The 20,027-nt window shown below is 37.5% G+C and overlaps 1 protein-coding gene across 1 annotated transcript; it reads right to left on the reverse strand.

The window, feature by feature from the left end:
• Positions 1-1,272: 1,272 nt before the first annotated feature.
• GCLM (glutamate-cysteine ligase modifier subunit) lies at positions 1,273-19,002 on the reverse strand. The gene is made up of 7 exons (XM_032218281.1): positions 18,587-19,002; positions 8,850-8,915; positions 6,793-6,877; positions 5,367-5,423; positions 4,291-4,493; positions 4,091-4,205; positions 1,273-2,845 (listed from the first exon to the last, which is right to left on the reverse strand). The coding sequence occupies exons 1-7, from the start codon at positions 18,710-18,712 to the stop codon at positions 2,673-2,675; spliced, it is 825 nt and encodes a 274-aa protein (XP_032074172.1). The 5' UTR covers positions 18,713-19,002; the 3' UTR covers positions 1,273-2,672.
• Between the last annotated feature and the right edge of the window lie 1,025 nt (positions 19,003-20,027).

The raw sequence follows: 20,027 nt of genomic DNA on the forward strand, positions 1-20,027 counted from the left end.
GCCCCTCAACCCAAAGCTTGCATTTTATATGGAGAGCAGCAATAATCACAATTATAATCCCTATCGCCTTCACCCGTTCGACTGCTGCTCGTCCTGGATGATGCATTGAGATGGAGATGGGTTTGGGAATACTGGAATCACAGGCAAATCTTTCAATTTCCAGGATAAAATGGAAACGGAGGTGCCCATCACTCTATATAAATATAATTTTACCTAGATCTGAACATGGAAGGCAAACTTTTTTAGATGATGGAAAGGCAGTGCTTCTCAAAAGTTTTTCCTTCATTACCCCAAATCGTTTATCAGAAAGTCCTTTTTACCCAATGTAGGTGAAACGGTCAGTTTAAATGTCCCTGTTGTGATTGGGCAAGCAACCTGTATATTACCAAAAGAAAAAAACCCATTTGATTTTGGGTAACTTACTTAGGTTTGAGAAGCACTGTTTTAAGATATTTGATTGGTTAAAAAAGATAAAATAATAAGTGCAATGTTAAAACCTCCCAAATTTGGATTTTTATTCCCTTGCAAATGCATCTCTCTCTAGATATACTTTCCTTGGTTTTGAAATAATTCTAAATCATTTGTCAAGAAATGGTTATAGAGTTTTTACTAATAACGTTAATAGATTTTTAAAGGAAAATATTACTTCAAAAAGAAATCCTTTTTGCACTGCTGGAAAAAGCTCAACAAAGGAGATTTAGAAACTACCAGCTACCGGTATGTCCTGAATGTCAAATGGAAACTTCATAGCCATTACAAAGTTAATTTTAAATTAAACAGTACAGTAGTTATTTTACCTATTCCATGAGATTTAACTCTGCCTGGAAAAAGATCCCTTCTTTCCTCAATCCTGCCAGGAATATGTTCTGCTTTCACTATTACAGTGCATTGCATTTTTTAAAACAAAAAACTTTAAAAACAGATTACAAAGATAGTAATAATAATAATAATAAAACTATATTTTATGTGAAAGTTTCAGCACACAGAACTTATGAAAGACTAGTGGAGAATTAGATAAAATCTCCCCAACTATCTCCCCAAACTCATTAAGATTCAAATAGTTATCTGCATTTTTTGGATCAAGATTTCTTTTAATCCATAATAACTGCAAACTATTAAAACATTCATTCATTGCAGAAATTTAACACCTGACAAAACTACAGAAAACAGCTGCTTCCTACTGTTCAATGCACTTTATATTCCAACCCAAATTTTGCAAAAACAATAGTTCTTTTGTATATTCAGTAACTTTTTTTTATCTATATGTATGTGTGTTTGTGTGTATAATTTCAAGCAGCACATCAAAATTTACTCCAGAATGTTGTCAGATAAATTTTATTTCAGTGATGTACTCAAGTTTTTAAGGACTCTTCCCAACTAACCTGAAACATGGCCTCATTGCATTAAAATTCACTAACACCTCAATGAGCTCAATAGAACCTAGTTCCTGGTAAAGACTGAAATTTGAATTAAGAATGCTTTTTCATGCTTAATATATTGTGGAATCCAAACACCATCACCTAATAAATCATCTAATGCAAAATTATTTTAATATAAAGTATAAGAGGTTTCCATGTCGGAATGGATCCAAGGATATGAATATGGTATGAAAAGCATAATAAAACCTTTAGTAAAGTTACCTATAACATTTTCATTTATAAATTAATAGCTTAAAATCCAGATAAAGTTTGCATCTCTTACATAACTTTCATATGTGCATTAATAACACAGAAATATCCATTAAAATGGCAAAAATGTACATTGTTAAACTACTGAAATCTCAATAAGCAAACCTCTTTAGAGATAATCTGAATAAAAATATTCATTTAACTGCAGCAGTTTTCTAATTAAATTAAGTGCTTAAGAGCATTGAATCAATTTCTTTTGAAGAACCCACAAACTTAAAAGTAACTTATCTTCACCTCTGGTCGTTTTTAAAAAAATCCTAAAAATGTCTGAAAAGCTATACTCAGTGCAATGCTGAAATTTATATATACAACTTTTTATCTTTTTCAAAATATAAGTATGTTTTAACTTCAGCAAAACCAATTTTCAAAAAGTTAATTCTACTCTTCACTGGAGCCATATAATTCTGAGTTAAAAAAAAAATCTTCTGAACATATGCCAAGAGAAAAATACAACAAACGTAACAAAAATTGTGCATGGCTAGTCAAACTCTGATAAGATGTTTGAGGCGTAGTGAACTGAATATAAATTAATGACTCTATTAAATATTTCACATATTTTTACCACTTGTGAAGTCACCTTATTCCACCAAAATGTGGTTTATTTAGTTTTCTATCAGCCCAGCGGCCATAAACTATACCAAGTCAATTATGCCTTACAAATAAAAATACTTCAATCAAAATATAGCTAGCTAGATTTTGAATTTATATTAGTCATTAAAATATTCTAAAGATTACATACAATATCCCTAGTTTAGTAAATCTTAATGAAAAACAATATTATATAGGCGAGCCAACTGTTCTCAACACAGATCACCATATAGTATGTGAAAGTAAATGAAATTGAAAGAATAGGCTCAAGAGTACCATCCCATATGCAATCTGGGTTTTATGATAACTTTGTCAATTAAAAAAAAAAACAACTGCTAGGTTCAATATAAAGTAGAGATAGGGTCTCTCCAAAGTATCCAGTTTTCAAGATCAGCGTTAAGATGATGGGATCCTTTTAGCTTGCAAGATGTAGCCCTTGGATTTGATAATCCCTCTGCTTTTAACAATGACCGAATACCGCAGAAGCCAGAGGGGAGTCCATTCGTGCCCCCGGCAATCTGGAAGGCTTTCCTGAAGAGCTTCCTGGAAACCTGTTTCACAAAGCAGTTCTAAGAGTTGAACAGATGATAAGAATAGTATTTTAGTATATGCGCTACCAGTATTATTTGATAAAAACAAATGTGTATTCCCAAACACACTTCATAACACATTGGGTAGTCCTTGACTCACAACCTTTAGTTTAGCGATCCTCAGAAGTTACAATGGCACTGAAAAAGTGACTTTCACACTTACGAATGTTGCAGCGTCCCCACGATTAAAATTCAGATGCTTGGCAACTGGCTCATATTAATGATGGTTAAGCGATCACCTTTTGCGAACTTTTGATAAGCAAAGTTAATGGGGAAGTCAGATTCGCTCATCAACTATGTTATTAACGACTTCGGTGAATCACTTAATAACTGTGGCAAAAAAGGTCATAAAAATGGGACAAAGCTCACTTAGCTGTTTCACTCAGCAGCAGAAATATTGGCCTCTATTGTCAAGGACTATCTATATTTTAAGTGTTTAAAATTAATATCATTTCCCTCGCCCCCCAAATTAGGGCAGAATTCTTGGTAATACAGAGCTGATATTTTCAAGATGCTACAGCCTCATCTGAGACTTCTAAGGTTGGAATTCTGTAATTGAAAATAACCAGATCACCGGAGGCAATGCTGGGGCCTTTTCAATACTAAAATCCTCTTCTCTATTGATCAAAAAATATTGAATTGAATTGAATTGAATTTATTTGATTTCTATGCCGCCCAATCCCGGAGGACTCGGGCGGCTTACAGAAATAAAAAGAAATGAAAGAAACTTAAAAACAATAGGACACACGAAGTTAAAAAAGGAATGCAACAAACACCCAATCAGAAGGCTTGCCGGAAAAGCCAGGTTTTAATGGCTTTGTGAAAGGCCATGAGAGTGGGGAGAGCCCGGATCTCTGGGGGCAGCTCATTCCATATGGCCGGAGCGGCAACAGAGAAGGCCCTACTCCTAGGCGCCGCCAGCCGGCATTGTCCTGCTGAAGGCACCCGGAGAAGGCCCATCCTGTGTGATCTTATTGGTCTAAGGGAGGTATGTGGCAGGAGACGGTCTCGTAGGTGTCATCTCATGTAATATATTTCATTTAGTGGATTGATATTTTGCCACCATCCCACTCAAATTTTTCAAAGGTTTTCCAGGCCTTGTTTTCAACCTATCAACCCACAGACAGAGGGCTTTAGAAAGTCTTTAAAGTCTTTTTTATCATTAACAGAATTGTTCTTGTTTATTCTAACAAGGCAATCCTCAGATTCTTAAGATGACATTACCTTTTGGGTCGTTATGAGTTAACAGCTGAATGTCAAATTCTTTTGCGAATAAAGTCAGATCTGGTGGCATGACACAACAGGAAGCAAGATTCACTTGGTTACTACTCGGTTTCACCTAAAATAAATGAAACATTCAATAGGTAATAAAAAGTTTGTGCTTTAATAGGAGTTGAATTCACAATGAGCAGCTTGTTTCTTACCTGTGCCCACCTGAACAGCTGTTCTAGCAATGTTTTATCTAGATCAGAAGTCCCTATGGCAACAATCTTTTTGTTCTGGACTAAATTTTCAAGCTCTGTCCAGTAAGGTTGTAAATATTCTAAAGAAAAATTAATTCCATCTTCAGTTGCAGGGGGAGAAATGATCACAGAATCTAACTGGTCAACACCAAGGGCTGAACATGCTAAAAATAAACAAAACAAAACAAAAAAATTAAACAAGGAACAATTTTATATACTTTTAAAAAGCAGAAACAACTTATCTGTATTCAGCCTGTTACATTTATTTTATATCACATTCAGTATGGTAACGACCTGGAGCTCTTCAAATGTAATTCACTCACAAATCAATAATATTTGCATGTTCCTTCAGCATTCATACATATACAGCATTTTGACAGCTGTAAGAGGTACGTCATAAAATACACGATAAAATGATTTAGATTGCAGATGCCACCATAAGGCCTGTGAATCTCCAGATCTTCAGAACTGTAAAGATCCAGCAAAATCATTTTAACTTGCAATGAAGTATCTATACAATGAGGAGAGAAATATTCTGAAGTATGGGGGGAAAAAACCCTCTATATTTTATAAATAGGCTTTGAAATTCAGCTGTTAAAAAAAAGTTACTTTCAAAGCTAACTGAAAAGTTAACATGTCACCCATACCTTCCCTTATATATACTTCTCTCCTTTCTATATCCATGCTTTCTTTCTCAGTAGCCCCAAACAATTTTAGCGTGTTATAAGAAAAATAAAAGCCTAATGATTGTCAAGGGACACAGGAGACTTCTAATTTGCTTTGCAAGTTACCGTAAGAGCACTTGAGTTTACAAAGCCACTGTTTCTTTTAGTAACACAAGCTTGAATTTACTTGTCTAGAACAAAAGGACAATGTTTGCTTTTTGTTAGCTGTAGTTCAAGGACAGGAAGGACATGAAAGCCTTTTTTTTAAAAAAACTTGAGATAAATCTGTCACCTGTTTTAGTTATAAAAGCATTTTTAAAAACATACGAAGCATAAACTGGGCTGTCACTCGAATTTAGATTTTGAACTTACTCATATTGACTGCTTCTCTGATTGATGAGGAGTTTGATCTTGTGACAAAGAGTTTTGCTGAAAATGAAAAGGCGATCGTTAACAAGGACGCCAATCAAAATGCAAGATCGTGTTTTTTTCTACCTAAATATAAAAGCTCAAGGATGTATTGTATTCAGAGGTGGGTTCCTACCAGTTCGCACCTATTCGGTAGAACCGGTTTGTCAAATCTACCGAACCGGTTAGAAGAGGTCCCACCAGTGGACCCGGAAAGCAGCCACACGTACAGAAGAGGTTCCAAAAATTTTTGAAACCCACCACTGGTCCTTGGATATGATTATTCTACACTATCATGCTCATATTTATAAAACTCTGTGAAAGGTAAGGATGACTACTGCGTTTGTGGTGCAATCAAAACATTGCGTGTGTTGACGTTGTTTTAACGCAAACCAAAGATGCCTTTTAAAAAACAAGTTTGCATCATATTCTTATGCATGCCAGTGCTGTGTGTGAGGTAATTTAAGGTGGTTCTGACAAGTGTCGTCGGCATCTTCATATCAGGTCACATGGCTGGCAAGCCACTCCCATCCAGTCACATGGGCAGCAAGCCCCTCCCACAAAGGAGGCCACACCCACAGAGTAGGTTCGAACAATTTTTGAAACCCACCACTATATTGAGAGATATATTTTCAGTGGCATATTGCAGTTTTTGTAAAAGAAGAAAAGTGTTCCTGATATCTTCAGTGAAAGGTAGATAAAAATGTTTTGAATCCAACCACATCCAAATATATTTGGTTCCACTGCACTTACCATTATATATTTTTTCTAACCTTCTTTGTATCTGTTCCAGTTTCTCCAAATTCTTCTGAAAATGTGGGGCTCAGAACTACTACTTCTCATAGTTCAAAATTATTATATTTCTGTTGCCACAGTCTAGAATTGTATTTGTCTTTCTGGCTGTTGTTTCAGGTTATTCAGTTTTTGATTTATTACAATTCCAAGATGCTTTTTCTATTTATTGTTCCCATCCGGAAGTCCCCCATTCTACGCCTATCCCTAATTTGAGTTTCCTTTGCATATTGTCTGTTATTTTTTTCCCTATTTTTATATTATTTTCAGCCTACTAATAGGACCTATCAAAACCAATCATTTATTTATTTTATCACATTTTGATATTCCCTCACAGAGACACTCTGGGTGGCTGAATAATATTCAGTTGTGATGACTTGCACAGGCTAACTTTTGATTTAATGCTGTATAGGAATGCCACTAGTATGTAGGCACATTATTAGACGTAACTATATTAAATAGAACTCCAATTCACTATATGAATGTCCATTTCAATCCCACATTTTGATGCTCTGTAACCAAGGAGTAACGCGAGTTAAGTAAAGCAAGTAAAGATTATTCACATTTCTGCAACATTGAGCACGAAACTGATTTTTACCTGAAACTTTCAATTCTTCTCTTTCTTCAGAATTAATCTTTTCTACTGCTTGTGGGAGAGTACAGTCAATAATGTCTGGAATTTCCTGAAATAAATATTTAAATATTATTTGTATCCTGAAATAAATAATCATGAGCAGCTTTTGTCTTGAGGCTGCTAAGCATTTCTAATACACTGTCAGCTGCAAAAAGCACAATGACACTTTAAAATATATTTTCACTCTATGTTCAGTTTTTATAAAACCAAGTGGATATCCAAGATAGAAATTATGACTCCCCTTGGTCTAAGGTTATCCCCCTGATCCAGAGGGGCTAACCCCCAATTTGATTATGCTTTTATGTGAAACTGGCATGATTAGTCAGGAAAAGCAAGACATTGTATCTTGATATGCATCTCATTTACAGGTCGAAGACAGGCGTACCGTACTGTAAATGGGCAGCAATTTCTCTTTCCAATAATTCAGCTTCAAAATACTTTCTACAGATCTGTGTTGCTGGTTTTTTTTTAATGAACACAAAGAGACATTGAAGACCCTAAAATCCATTCACAAGTTTGCTTTTTTAAAATGAGGACAGGGTGGGATACCAACAGATTGTCAACACAGAGCCCACAGGAACGAAATAATCTCACGTGTACATGTGGATGCTGCAAATAATCTGTAACTTCCCCATTAACTAGAAATTTTAATTTTCCAAAGTTACCAAATCTCATCAGATTTTGATAATTTTGAGCTTCTTTAGTGTATCTGTAAAACTACCAGAATCTATTAAGATTTAACCTTTGGCCTTTTTAGATACAAGGCAGAGGTGGGTTCCTACCAGTTCGCACCTATTCGGTAGAACCGGTTCGTCAAATCTACCGAACCGGTTAGAAGATGTTCCACCAGTGGACCCGGAAAGCAGGCCACACCTACAGAAAAGGTTCTGAAATTTTTTGAAACCCACCACTGGTCCTTGGATATGATTATTCTACACTATCATGCTCATATTTATAAACCTCAGTGCCTCTGTGAAAGGGAAGGATGACTACTGCGTTTGTGGTGCAATCAGAACATTGCGTGTGTTGAAGTTCTTTTAACGCAAACCAAAAATGCCTTTTAAAAAACAAGTTTACATCATATTCTTATGCATGCCAGTGCCGTGTGTAAGGTAATTTAAGGTGGTTCCGACAAGTGTCGTTGGCATCTTCATATCCGGTCACATGGGCGGCAAGCCACTCCCATCCGGTCACATGGGTGGCAAGCCACACCCACAAAGGAGGCCACACCCACAGAGTAGGTTCCAACAATTTTTGAAACCCACCACTGATACAAGGAGAAAAATATCCAGAGTGCATAATAGTGTTTCAAATGTGAAACACTGCCAATTCCTGCTCCACACCGACTTGATGTTCTTATTGTATCTTCAATGATTCAAAAATAGATGCAAAAAGCATACAATAGACAGTGAAACAATTTTGAAACAACTAGGAGCAAACACTTGATATTTCTTCTTTTATTTTTACTTCAGGTTGCCCACCGCTGATAGGTGAAGACAGACATACTTTCATGCATGTTCCTTAATGAGGTACTTTCCATTTACATTTTATCGTGTAAGTCTTGACTAGTAGTAGTAACAATTCAAAACTGATTAATGTTACACCACAGCTGGGTTTTTTTTAAAAAAAAAGCAAATTATTCTATTTCCAGTGACTGAAATGTTATTTATTTAAATAATAATTATTTTGTAATTTATTTTGTTCTTATTTTATTAGTAGCAATATTTCTGCTGAGTTTGTAAGAAGCATATTTGTAGAAGTCAACAATCTTTTTCAATTGATTTTACTGTTTTATTTATTAGCTCTTATGTTAATTTTTAGGTTTCATTTTTATATTATTCTGACTTGTTTGTTTTAACATTTTCTGTTCCTAATAATTCTTTTCAGTTACCTTTTTATTTAATTTAATCTTACCTGTCTGGCCTAAAGATCTTTATTTGTTTGGTAATTTCTTTGTACTGGTTAATATTTATAATAAAGGCTGGTGGTAATGATTAAAGAAATATGAAAGGATCACTTACCTGCATCAGATCCGGGCCAATTTTTGAATTCCATTCATTTAAAGTTTTCTGAATGCAATCCCGCAGCTGTAAATAACATTCCGATATTAACATTTGGTTTCTGCTATTCAATGTAAGAAATAAATTAAACAAAAAACAGTGTAAAAATAACTTTCCAGTATTCATATATTCCTTCTGCCCATATATTTAGGCGCGTGACCCGACAAATGCACGCACGACAATAGGGCGCTGACAAAACCGTGGTGAGAAAACCACAACGTCATAAACGTGCCCACAACAAGCCGACAAAACCGCGCCCACAAAAACGTGATTTAAGTTAAGGTAAGGGTTATTACGTTGTTTTTTGATGGTGCGCTTTCGTCGGTGCGCATTTGTCAGCGCACTTCTGCACGTATTCTTCGAAGCGATTTCGATCTCGCGGCTTTCTCCACGTGCTTTTGTTGCCGCGCTTTTGTTGAGCGTGCATTTGTCGGTGAACCATTTAGGTGTATGAATTATGGATATCATAACTTACATAGCATAACCAACAAGAGCAAGCAGGAGATGGTACATTTCTAAACTGTTATTCCTAGGTTTTATTAATAAATTGGATATATTCTCTTTAGTGCCAAATGGGGGCAGCACTTAGCAAAGTGAATAATCATAAAATAGGTATGGTACTTGCTTACTATTTGAAGGGTAATCACTTGGGAATACCAGGGCTCTGGGCTTAACAAAGGAATCCGCTCTTGGCAAAAGCAAGGGCATTTCACTTAGGTAATGTTGTCAAGAAAATGGCATGAATACATCTATGAAATTACAAGAGGCTGAACTTGACTGAAGATTTTAGTAAAGGGAGCAGATAAACTGTCCATTTGGGGAACTACGTTCCGAATCAAAGGTAGCATGCTGCTTTCTAGAATACTCTTCCATTGTTATCCCCAAGAAGTGTTCATCAACGTTAAGCCCATCCTTGTGAACTTCCTGGAGATATCTGGTTAGTTATGGATGTATAACTAGACTAAATTGGCCCGTGACCCGACAAATGCACGGACGACAAAACCGCACTGACAAAACCGTGACATCATAAACGCGCCCACAACAACGCGCCGACAAAACCGCGCCGACAAAACCGCGCCAAAAGTTAAGGCAAGGGTTAGGATTAGGTTCAGGGTTAGGTTTAGGGTTATTAGGTTGTTATTAGTTGTTTGTTGAAGGTGCGCTTTTGTCGGCGCGATTTCGACCTCGCGGTTTTCTCGCCGCGGTTTCGTAGGCACGCTTTTGTCGAGCGTACATTTGTCGGTGAACCAAATTGGCCATCAGCCTGATCTATTACCACTCTACTTACATTTCTAAAGTCTCCATCAAATTGAGGAGTTTATCAAAAGACAAACAACTAGGGAACTGGAATTATTTGATCTCTTCTTCAATATAATACTGGAGAAACTGTAGAAGCAGAAACTTCATTGTGTAAAATCATGATTAACCACAATGTATGTCAGAACTTACCTATTAAGTATGCATTCATTCTTAAAAACATAATATCTTAACCTCATTAGTCAATCATGGTAGTTGGCTTATTTTTCTAAATGCCCCTCAAACTGCGGAGTATCTGAAGACAAGTTTAAGTTTATTTCTAATAGCTAAAGCTATTTATTCTCTTCTTAGCTGACAGACACAGGCCAAAATGAATTGTGATGTCTCTTTTTAAAAGAGGGGAAGGCCTATCACTTATCTTAGCAATAGCAGTTAGACTTATATACCGCTTCATAGGACTTTCAGCCCTCTCTAAGCGGTTTACAGAGTCAGCATATCGCCCCCACAGTCTGGGTCCTCATTTCACCCACCTCGGAAGGATGGAAGGCCGAGTAAACCTTGAGCCGGTGAGATTTCAACCGCTGAACTGCAGATAACAGTCAGCTGAAGTGGCCTGCAGTACTGCACCCTAACCACTGCGCCACCTCGGCTCCTTGCTACTAATTGTTGTCAAAGAACAGTTCATGGGTGTCATAAATACATCCAATGCCCTCTGCACTGGATGCCAGTTTGCTTCGATTCAAAGTGCTGGTTTTAACCTTTAAAATCTTTCATGGCATGCAACAGGGCTCCCTGGTTATGCCAGCCTGCCCCACTAGATCTGGCAATAAAGGTATAATGCAGGTACCATTGGCCAGGGACCTTCATTCAATGGGTCCCAGGAGACCTGCCTTTTCTGCTGTGGTGCCCCCCCCCCCCCCATGGGATATTCTTCCCTCCAAAATGGGAATAGCTCTTTTATAGGAGCCGAGGTGGCGCAGTGGTTAAATGCAGCACTGCAGGCTACTTCAGCTGACGGCAGTTCAGCAGTTCGGCTGTTCAAATCTCACCGGCTCAGGGTTGACTCAGCCTTCCATCCTTCCGAGGTGGGTAAAATGAGGACCCGGATTGTTGTTGGGGGCAATATGCTGACTCTGTAAACCGCTTAGAGAGGGCTGAAAGCCCTATGAAGCGGTATATAAGTCTAACTGCTGTTGCTATTGCTATAGTATTCCCCAAAGCTCTTAAATCTTCACTATGTTGTCAGTCCAGGGTTTGTATGTGTGTGTGTGGCACAGATTAGGGACCAGGGGTGGTATTCTGGTATTCCCTTCCCTTCCGGTTCACAAAGGTGAGCACGCTCGCATGTGCCACCTCCGTGCACGCGCACAGACTTCCATGCCTTAAAAAAGGGCCTAAATGGGATGCCGCAGAGCCAGGGTGGGTGGGCGGGGCTACCCACGATTTCCGCTACCAGTTGGGGTGAACCGGTCCAAACCGGTAGAATAGCATCTCTGCTAGGGACCTACTCAGATGGCTCCACTGTTGAGGTGTTTTATCATCTCTTTCCTCTGGGTTGTATTTTCACTTTTTAATAAGCTTTTTTTTTAACATTGCAATTTCTTGTTTTTATTTCTTGTTCTTATTATTAATTCTCGCTTGCTGCCCAGAGTTCCCAATGATGCAGCTAAATTATTTGATACATAGATAGATATCCCATCAGGCCTGGGGTTAAGACTACAACCCGCCCGAATAGTATGAATGTTGTGTTTTAATTATGTATTTGTCTTATATGTTAAAAGTTGTCTCCCCCCCCCTTTTTAAGTTGTAAGCCGCCCTGAGTCCCCCCAGGGAAAAGGGCGGCATATAAATAAACTTTAAATCTAAAAAAATCTAAAATAAATAAATAAATAAAAACCCTAAGCTTCAAATTGGTAAATTGACAATAATAAGAACTCATTTTAGGCAGCACATTTGTCTATTATTTAATGATGGCACTTTGGGTTCAGTAGGTTCCTTTAATAGGAAACGAATAAATAGTACTTGAAGCCACAGGTGGTTGGAGGCTGCTCCTCTTTGTTTTTATTTTATTTATTCCCCACATTTCTATTCCACCTTTCTCACCTAAGTGTCTCTTTGATTGTCGGTTCCTACCAAGATTCAACTACATTATAAATAAATAAATAACACCTCTGGACTTTTGAGTTATATCTCATGTGTCCCCCCTTGTTTTAACTGGCTCTAATGCATGGCATTTATCTGTTTGTTTATCAACCTTACACAGCTGACCACTTCAACAATGTGGCTCCAATCTAACCATTCTGCACTGGCTTATAAAGTCTCTAAATAGTAATTGAATTGAATTTATTGCATTTATATGCCGCCCTTTTCCCCGAAGGGGACTCAGGGCGGCTCACAATCCAAGTCAGGGAAGGGGGTACAGATAAGGGATAAAAAAGACGAACAGAACAATACACAATTTAAAAGCACACAACAACCATACCATTCGAGGGGGGGGGGAGGAAGTTCTTTAGCCCCAGGCCTGTCGGAACAGCCAGGTTTTAAGGGCTTTGCGGAAGGCCTGGAGGGTGGTGAGGGTTCGAATCTCCACGGGGAGTTCGTTCCAGAGGGTCGGAGCGGCCACAGAGAAGGCTCTCCTCCGGGTAGTCGCCAGTCGGCATTGGCCGGCGGATGGAATTCGGAGGAGGCCTAATCTGTGGGATCTAATCGGTCTATTGGAGGTAATTGGCAGCAGGCGGTCTCTCAAGTACCCAGGTCCAATACCATGAAGGGCTTTATAATGTGCATTAATACCCACAGAATTCAATGTGGTCATGGATAGTTCTCCTATCTGTTGAAAATACTTCCAGTTTGGACTAGTGATTTTTTCAAAATATTGAATTTGGGAGAATCTTCCATTCACGCAGTTATCTACTGAGAAGCTTCAACGTGTTAAAACAATTCCAGGATTACGCTCAGCTTTTGAAGAGTTGGACAAAGCAGCTAGCATTCATTACTAGCTTTCATGAACTGAAAGAACACATCCAAAAAAGAAACATCTCCTAAGACTGCATATGCAGGCCAAGATTAGAATACTGGCAAGTCTCAAAGATATTGTCTAAGAAATGAAAGACCTCTCTTGCATTAGCGACACAGCCAATGAACAATAATGGTGTGTATGACATGGCTGTAAGCAGAAAGCTTACTGCCCCTCCAAAAAGAACACTACTGCCTGTCCACAGTTGGCAAAAGACCATAGGAATAGGCCAGAAGGCTATTGAGAAAAAATGTTCTGTGGACAGATAAGGCTAAGATAGAACTTTTTTTTTGCCTTGAAGGTAAAATGTTAAGGTTTGTCAAAAGGTAAATATTACATTCCAGCCTAAGAACCAATCTTTGAAACATGGTATAATGGCAATATCATGGTTTTGCTGCCTCTGGACTTGCTATATCACTAACAGAACTAGGAATTCGGAATTGTATTAACAAATTCCAAAACACACAAGTCATAAGACCAAAGATAGATTAAAGCAGAAGAAAATCAATGTTTTGGAAAGGCCAAATCAAAGTCCTGAGCTTAATCCTATATGTAAAAGAAGGAAAGAACTTCACCTAAGGAACTCTTCTAAAACCTCTGAGTTCATGGTGTTCTACAAAGAGGAATAGGCTAAAATTTCTCCAAGCCAATGTGCAGGAGTGATTAAAATTTATCATAAATGCTTAGTTGCAGTTATTGCTGGCCAAAAGGGACATACCCTGGAGATTCGAACCCTCACCACCCTCCAGGCCTTCCGCAAAGCCCTTAAAATCTGGCTGTTCCGACAGGCCTGGGGCTAATGAGTTTTTGTCCCCCCTCGAATGGTATGGTTGTTGTGTGTTTTAAATTGTGGTATTGTTTTGTTCGTGTTCTTTTTTTCCCTTATTTGTAACCCCCCCCCCCGACTTGGGTTGTGAGCCGCCCTGAGTCGGGCGGCATAGAAATATAATAAATTCAAATTCAATTCAATACCAGTTACTGAAAAATTGCCATGCAGGTAATATATCACTGGATCATTTTTCCTAAATAAATAAATAAATGAACAAGTGCAATGGTTTTTAAGACATTTAATTGAATTCTCTTTAACTAGTTTTAGGATTTGCATGGAAAGCAGACTGCATTTAAGGTCACATTTACGCAGAAATATTGAGAATGCAAAAGGGTTCACAAACCTTCATGATATTATAAAATAAGAATTTCAAAATCTCCTTGATTAGTAAGCCAATCTTTTAATGAATGAGTTTTAAACACTGGACCAAAGGAAGTTTGCAGTAAATATAAGATACTTGAACATAGTTGATCAAATAACTTTGACCCAATTTTGTTTGCAGTTTTTGTTCTTAACTAAAACATGCCATATTTAGGTAATTAAAAAAAAAAACCACAAAAGTGTCTCAAATGTTAACATCTCATAGTAGGTCATACTTCCACATATGACCTGGGGGTAGAATGTGATTTCCTGCTTTAATTATGTCAGGATTCCATTGTGCAATTAGAACAAGGGTGAAGCAGATACAAGCTGCAACAAAACTATTACACAGTTCAATCTGCCCTCATTTTATATTAAGCTAGAAGTATATTAGAACATTTTAAAATGAAAAAATAAACCAGAAAAAAATATCTCTGCAGGTTTTATTTTGAGTATAACAATCTAACCCGGGTCTTAAAAGAAAGGCAGAGAACTGTGTTTCATCCTCATCCTTATTATTATCATTATTATTATACAATGGACCATGATACTAGGAATTATCTTTGGCAATGTTTATAGAGCCCCAGATTAAGGCAGATTTTTTTTTTTAAACTTTCATTATAATTGTTGATCAAATTTTAGTCTGTTCGCATTCCTGGCTTGAAATATAAAATTCCAAACCAACAATTTGGCCCTTGCATGTTCCATAACACACCACTATTTCTGTGGCTGGATGAAAATACTCTTTTACCTTCTCTTCCTGAAGGTGTTTTCCCTTTACCAGGAATACCTCGAAGGCACCTTTCTAAGTCTTGTTTCATAGGCAGGAAGCACCGCTCAAGTTTTACTAGAACTTTAACCTCAAAGTTATGGAACATTGTTGACTTTGTGAATTTTATTTTGCCGGTGTACAAAAGCACCGCCTAATAATAGAAATTTTTCCATTTATCACAAACTCAAATCAAACTCTGAGAGCACCACAATTAAGATTCATCGGGTTATAACAAGTATTTCTTAAAGTTAAAAAAAAAACTACCCTACACACCTCTTGTAGAAGGTATGTTGCGTATGTGTACAGTATGAGATATAACCTACGATAGGACAAGCCAGAAAGAGGAAACAAAGGAATTGGAACTATGTTCTCCCAATGAGAATAAGTTATACGTTTCCTCATGCAGCAAAAATTTATATCTCAAGAATAATGGGCTGGTTGCACTTCTGAAGCGATCCCTCCGGTAGCAACTACTATTAACATGCTACAACTCTCCGTCCCCGTGTATCCTGCAGCAGTACCGAAAGCCAAGCCTCTGTATTTTTTTTAACAATAGCACAGCAACATTTAAACATTTATTTATCACCTCAAATATCTGAGAACATTTGTCACTAGCAGGAGCAGCAAAAGAGCTTCAAGTAGAGGCTGCAATATGGAATACCCCACTATGTTTTAACAAGAGGTTCAATTTTTATCTCTTGTGACCTGAACAGGGGATGAACTATTTTAATTACACCCCATGCAATCAGTTTTACAACCATACAATGAATAAATACTGTTAAGAAGTTTAGTACTACTGTACTCCTACTATATTCCCTACTATTGTTATATTTTTATGGCACTGTTTATGTCCACACTCATGTCTATGTACAGACAAGTACACACTCCCACGTTCCTGTAATTTAGTAGAACGCTTTATGAACCTGGACTCTGTTCTTCTAATATTTATGCCATTTATAAATGTTAATCTTTGTGGTATCCGAGAGTTTTAATTTCAACCCATTCAAGGTTTTGGCCTTGAATTATTCTGATAGATACCACAATCAGATCTTTGGAAAGTTTGTATACATCTATTACACAACCAAGACAACATAAATATAAATATAATCTGTATACAGTATATATTTTATTCATCATCTGAATGATGGATTTTTTTAAAAAAATCATTCATATCCCAGCTTTTTAAGCGTTTTAGCCTTTACAGCCATTTTTCAGCTTGTTTCTTACCTTTGAACTCTACCTGACTGTCCCCACCAAACATTTTGTGTCATAGTTAAGTCCAGAATTCTTTTCCATTACGACTTTTGATAGGGAAGGCCCAGCAAAAATACTGTATATTACAAAGCAGCGTTTTATATAGATGGCTCGCTAGATTCAGGCTTAAAGAGACTCGGTTAGCTGGTTTTGCAGTTAGCGAGGGGAACAAACCTTTGGAAATTGAGTTTAGTTCATTTAAATTAATTTAATTAATTTAAAGTTAGCTGGAGATGAAGATCTGTTGAGCTTCAAACTTCTTTTATCTCAACTGTTCTATTTGTTTCAGTGCTTCCAATTTAAATAAATCAAAGTACGGTAACCATTGCTATAATTCTGGGGACTCCAAACCACCCATTTGTTGTTGTTGTTGTTATTAGTAGTAGTATTATATCATTAGTATTAGTAGTATTATTAGTGATGATGATTATTAGTGTTATGATGATTATTACTATTAGTAGTATTAGTAGTATGATTATGATTATTAGTAGTACTATTATTAGTATTATTATTAGTATTATGATGATTATGATTACTATTACTATTATTTTAGTATTATGATGATTATGATGATTATGATGATTATTAGTGTTATTATGATGATGATTACTGTTATTGCTATTACTATTGATTTTGATTACTATGATTATGATGATTATTACTATTATTAGTATTAATATTATTATGAGTATTATTATTATGAGTATTATTAGTGTTATGATGATTATTAGTGTTGATTATGATTATTACTATTACTATTAGTAGTATGATTATGATTATTAGTATTATATTATTATGAGTATTATTATTAGTGTTATGATTATTATTACTTTTATTAGTATTAGTATGATGATGATTATTAGTATTAGTTATTATGATGATGATTACTATTTATTAGTATGATGATGATTATTAGTATTAGTTATTATGATGATGATTACTATTATTACTATTACGATTTTGAGTACTATGATTATGATTATTACTATTATTAGTAGTATTAATATTATTATGAGTAATATTATGAGCAATATTATTATGAGTATTATTATTAGTGTTATGATGCTTATTATGATGATTATTAGTGTTGATTATGATTATTACTATTACTAGTATTAGTATGATTATGATGATTATTAGTAGTATTAATATTATTATGAGTATTATTATTATTACTTTTATTAGTTATTAGTATTATGATTATTAGTATTATTATTATTAGTGTTATTATGATTTTTATTATTATTGACAACAGTGAAGTCGGTCACAACACAAGGTTTGATTTTTGTCGTAGATATTATTATGATTACTATTATGATGATGATTATTATTATTACTATTATTACAACTATTATTACTACTATTACTATTATTATTATTGACAACAGTGAAGTCGGTCACAACACAAGGTTTGATTTTTGTCGTAGATATTATTATGATTACTATTATGATGATGATTATTATTATTACTATTATTACAACTATAATTACAACTATTACTATTATTATTATTATTGACAACAGTGAAGTCGGTCACAACACGAGCTTTGATTTCTGCCGTAGATCCATCCACATTCACCCGAAGCTCATGGGGGGGGGGGGACCCAAAACACAGGCGGAATGTGATTATTAGTATTAGTTATTATGATGATGATTACTATTATTACTATTACGATTTTGAGTACTATGATTATGATTATTACTATTATTAGTAGTATTAATATTATTATGAGTAATATTATGAGCAATATTATTATGAGTATTATTATTAGTGTTATGATGCTTATTATGATGATTATTAGTGTTGATTATGATTATTACTATTACTAGTATTAGTATGATTATGATGATTAGTAGTAGTATTAATATTATTATGAGTATTATTATTAGTGTTATTATTATTACTTTTGTTAGTTATTAGTATTATGATTATTAGTATTATTATTATTAGTGTTATTATGATTTTTATTATTATTGACAACAGTGAAGTCGGTCACAACACGAGCTTTGATTTCTGCCGTAGATCCATCCACATTCACCCGAAGCTCATGGGGGGGACGGGGGGGACCCAAAACACAGGCGGAATGTGATTCCGCGCAACCCGGAGTCCACCTTCGCCCATCGGGGAAAAAAGCATCACGCGGGGCGCCGCTTCCTCCCCGTCCCCCACATCCACACGACTGCCCCCATCATTTCTCCTCCCCGCTCACCTCCTCGCTGGGGCTGGCCGGGCATTTCTTCCGCAAGCGGCCCCAGTTGAGCAGGTTGCCGGTCTGCAGGTTGAGGGTGCGCGCTTGTCTCAGCAGGACGGCCGCCCGGCCGCTCTCGGTGCCCATGCCGGGAAGGAGCCCTTCTGTCTCTCTTTCGACGGGGGAAGAGCCGCTGCTCCGCCGGGCTCGCTCGCTCGGTCGAGGGGGGTAGATAAGCGCCCGCGAGCCGCTTCCTCGGAGCGGGATGACTAAGCAGAGAAAAGCGCCCCCGGTCAACCCGCCATCACATGCCTTGCGGATCAGAGGGAGCCGGTGGCCGAGCAGCAACAGCGACGCTCCGAGCAGCGGAGAAGGCGCGTTGCCGGGAAAGAGCCTCAGCGGCCAGGCTGCTTAGCTCCTCCCGAGAGAAAGCGCAGCCCCCGACGGCGCATGCCTGAACCCCCCGAGCATGCGCCGTGGTTGCTGCGACGGGTTTTGCAACGGGTCCTCCTCGCCGCTTTCCCGGGAGGCGGGGAAAGGGCGTTGAGTAGCGCCCCCTGCCGGTTGGCGGAGGCGTTTCTTACCTCCCTCTTCCCCCCCACCCCACCCACCCAAGCTCGTATTTGTACGCACAGGTAGTATACTCCAGTGTTTCTCAACCTTGGCGACTTTTAAGTCCTGTGGACTTCAACTCCCAGAATCCCCCAGCCAGCTGGCTGGGGGATTCTGGGAGTTGAAGTCCACAGGACTTAAAAGTCGCCAAGGTTGAGAAACACTGGAGTATACTCGGCTTACACTTCACTTAGTGACTGTTCCTGCCAGTTCTAAGCTCTTCTATAGAAGAGATTCCACAAATCTACAGTGCTGTTTCCAGCTCCCTCCCCCTGCCCGTTCGCACATCATCAAGATGAAGAGCGGGAGGAGGAATTCTGGGAGTTGAAGTCCACAAGTCTTAAAGCTGTCAAGTTTGAACACCCCTGGTGGTTTTTTTCTCTAAAGGGTTAGGGGTGCAATGGTCTTGTAACTTGACAGCTTTAAGACTTGCACACTTCAATGCCAGAGTTTCTGAGCCAACATGACTGGAGGACGAAGGAATTCTGGGAGTTGAAGTCCACAACTCTTAAAGCTGTCAAGTTTGAACACCCCTGAGGTTTTTTTTTCTAAAGGGTTAGGGGTGCAAGGGTCTTGTAACTCGACAGCTTTAAGACTTGCGTGCTTCAAATGTCAGAGTTTCTGAGTCAATATAACTGGAGGAGGAATTCTGGGAGTTGAAGTCCACAAGTCTTAAAGCTGTCAAGTTTGAACACCCCTGGTGGTTTTTTTCCTAAAGGGTTAGGGGTGCAAGGGTCTTGTAACTTGACAGCTTTAAGACTTGCGTGCTTCAAATGCCAGAGATTGTTATTTCTTCATATACTCACTTTCTACTCAAAAGTAATTACCGTTGAGTCCAGCAGGGTTTATT

Source organism: Thamnophis elegans, chromosome 5 (assembly GCF_009769535.1).
Source record: "Thamnophis elegans isolate rThaEle1 chromosome 5, rThaEle1.pri, whole genome shotgun sequence".
Taxonomy (NCBI): domain Eukaryota; kingdom Metazoa; phylum Chordata; class Lepidosauria; order Squamata; family Colubridae; genus Thamnophis; species Thamnophis elegans.

What these genes read in the sequence shown, in the direction of transcription:
- GCLM (XM_032218281.1), bottom strand. Translation starts at nt 18,712, where the DNA reads ATGGGCACCGAGAGCGGCCGGGCGGCCGTCCTGCTGAGACAAGCGCGC. An exon ending in CGGCCAGCCCCAGCGAGGAG is followed by an intron (nt 8,916 to 18,586) that starts GTGAGCGGGGAG and finishes TGTTATTTACAG; the next exon opens with CTGCGGGATTGCATTCAGAA. An exon ending in AGCTGTTCAGGTGGGCACAG is followed by an intron (nt 4,206 to 4,290) that starts GTAAGAAACAAG and finishes CATTTATTTTAG; the next exon opens with GTGAAACCGAGTAGTAACCA.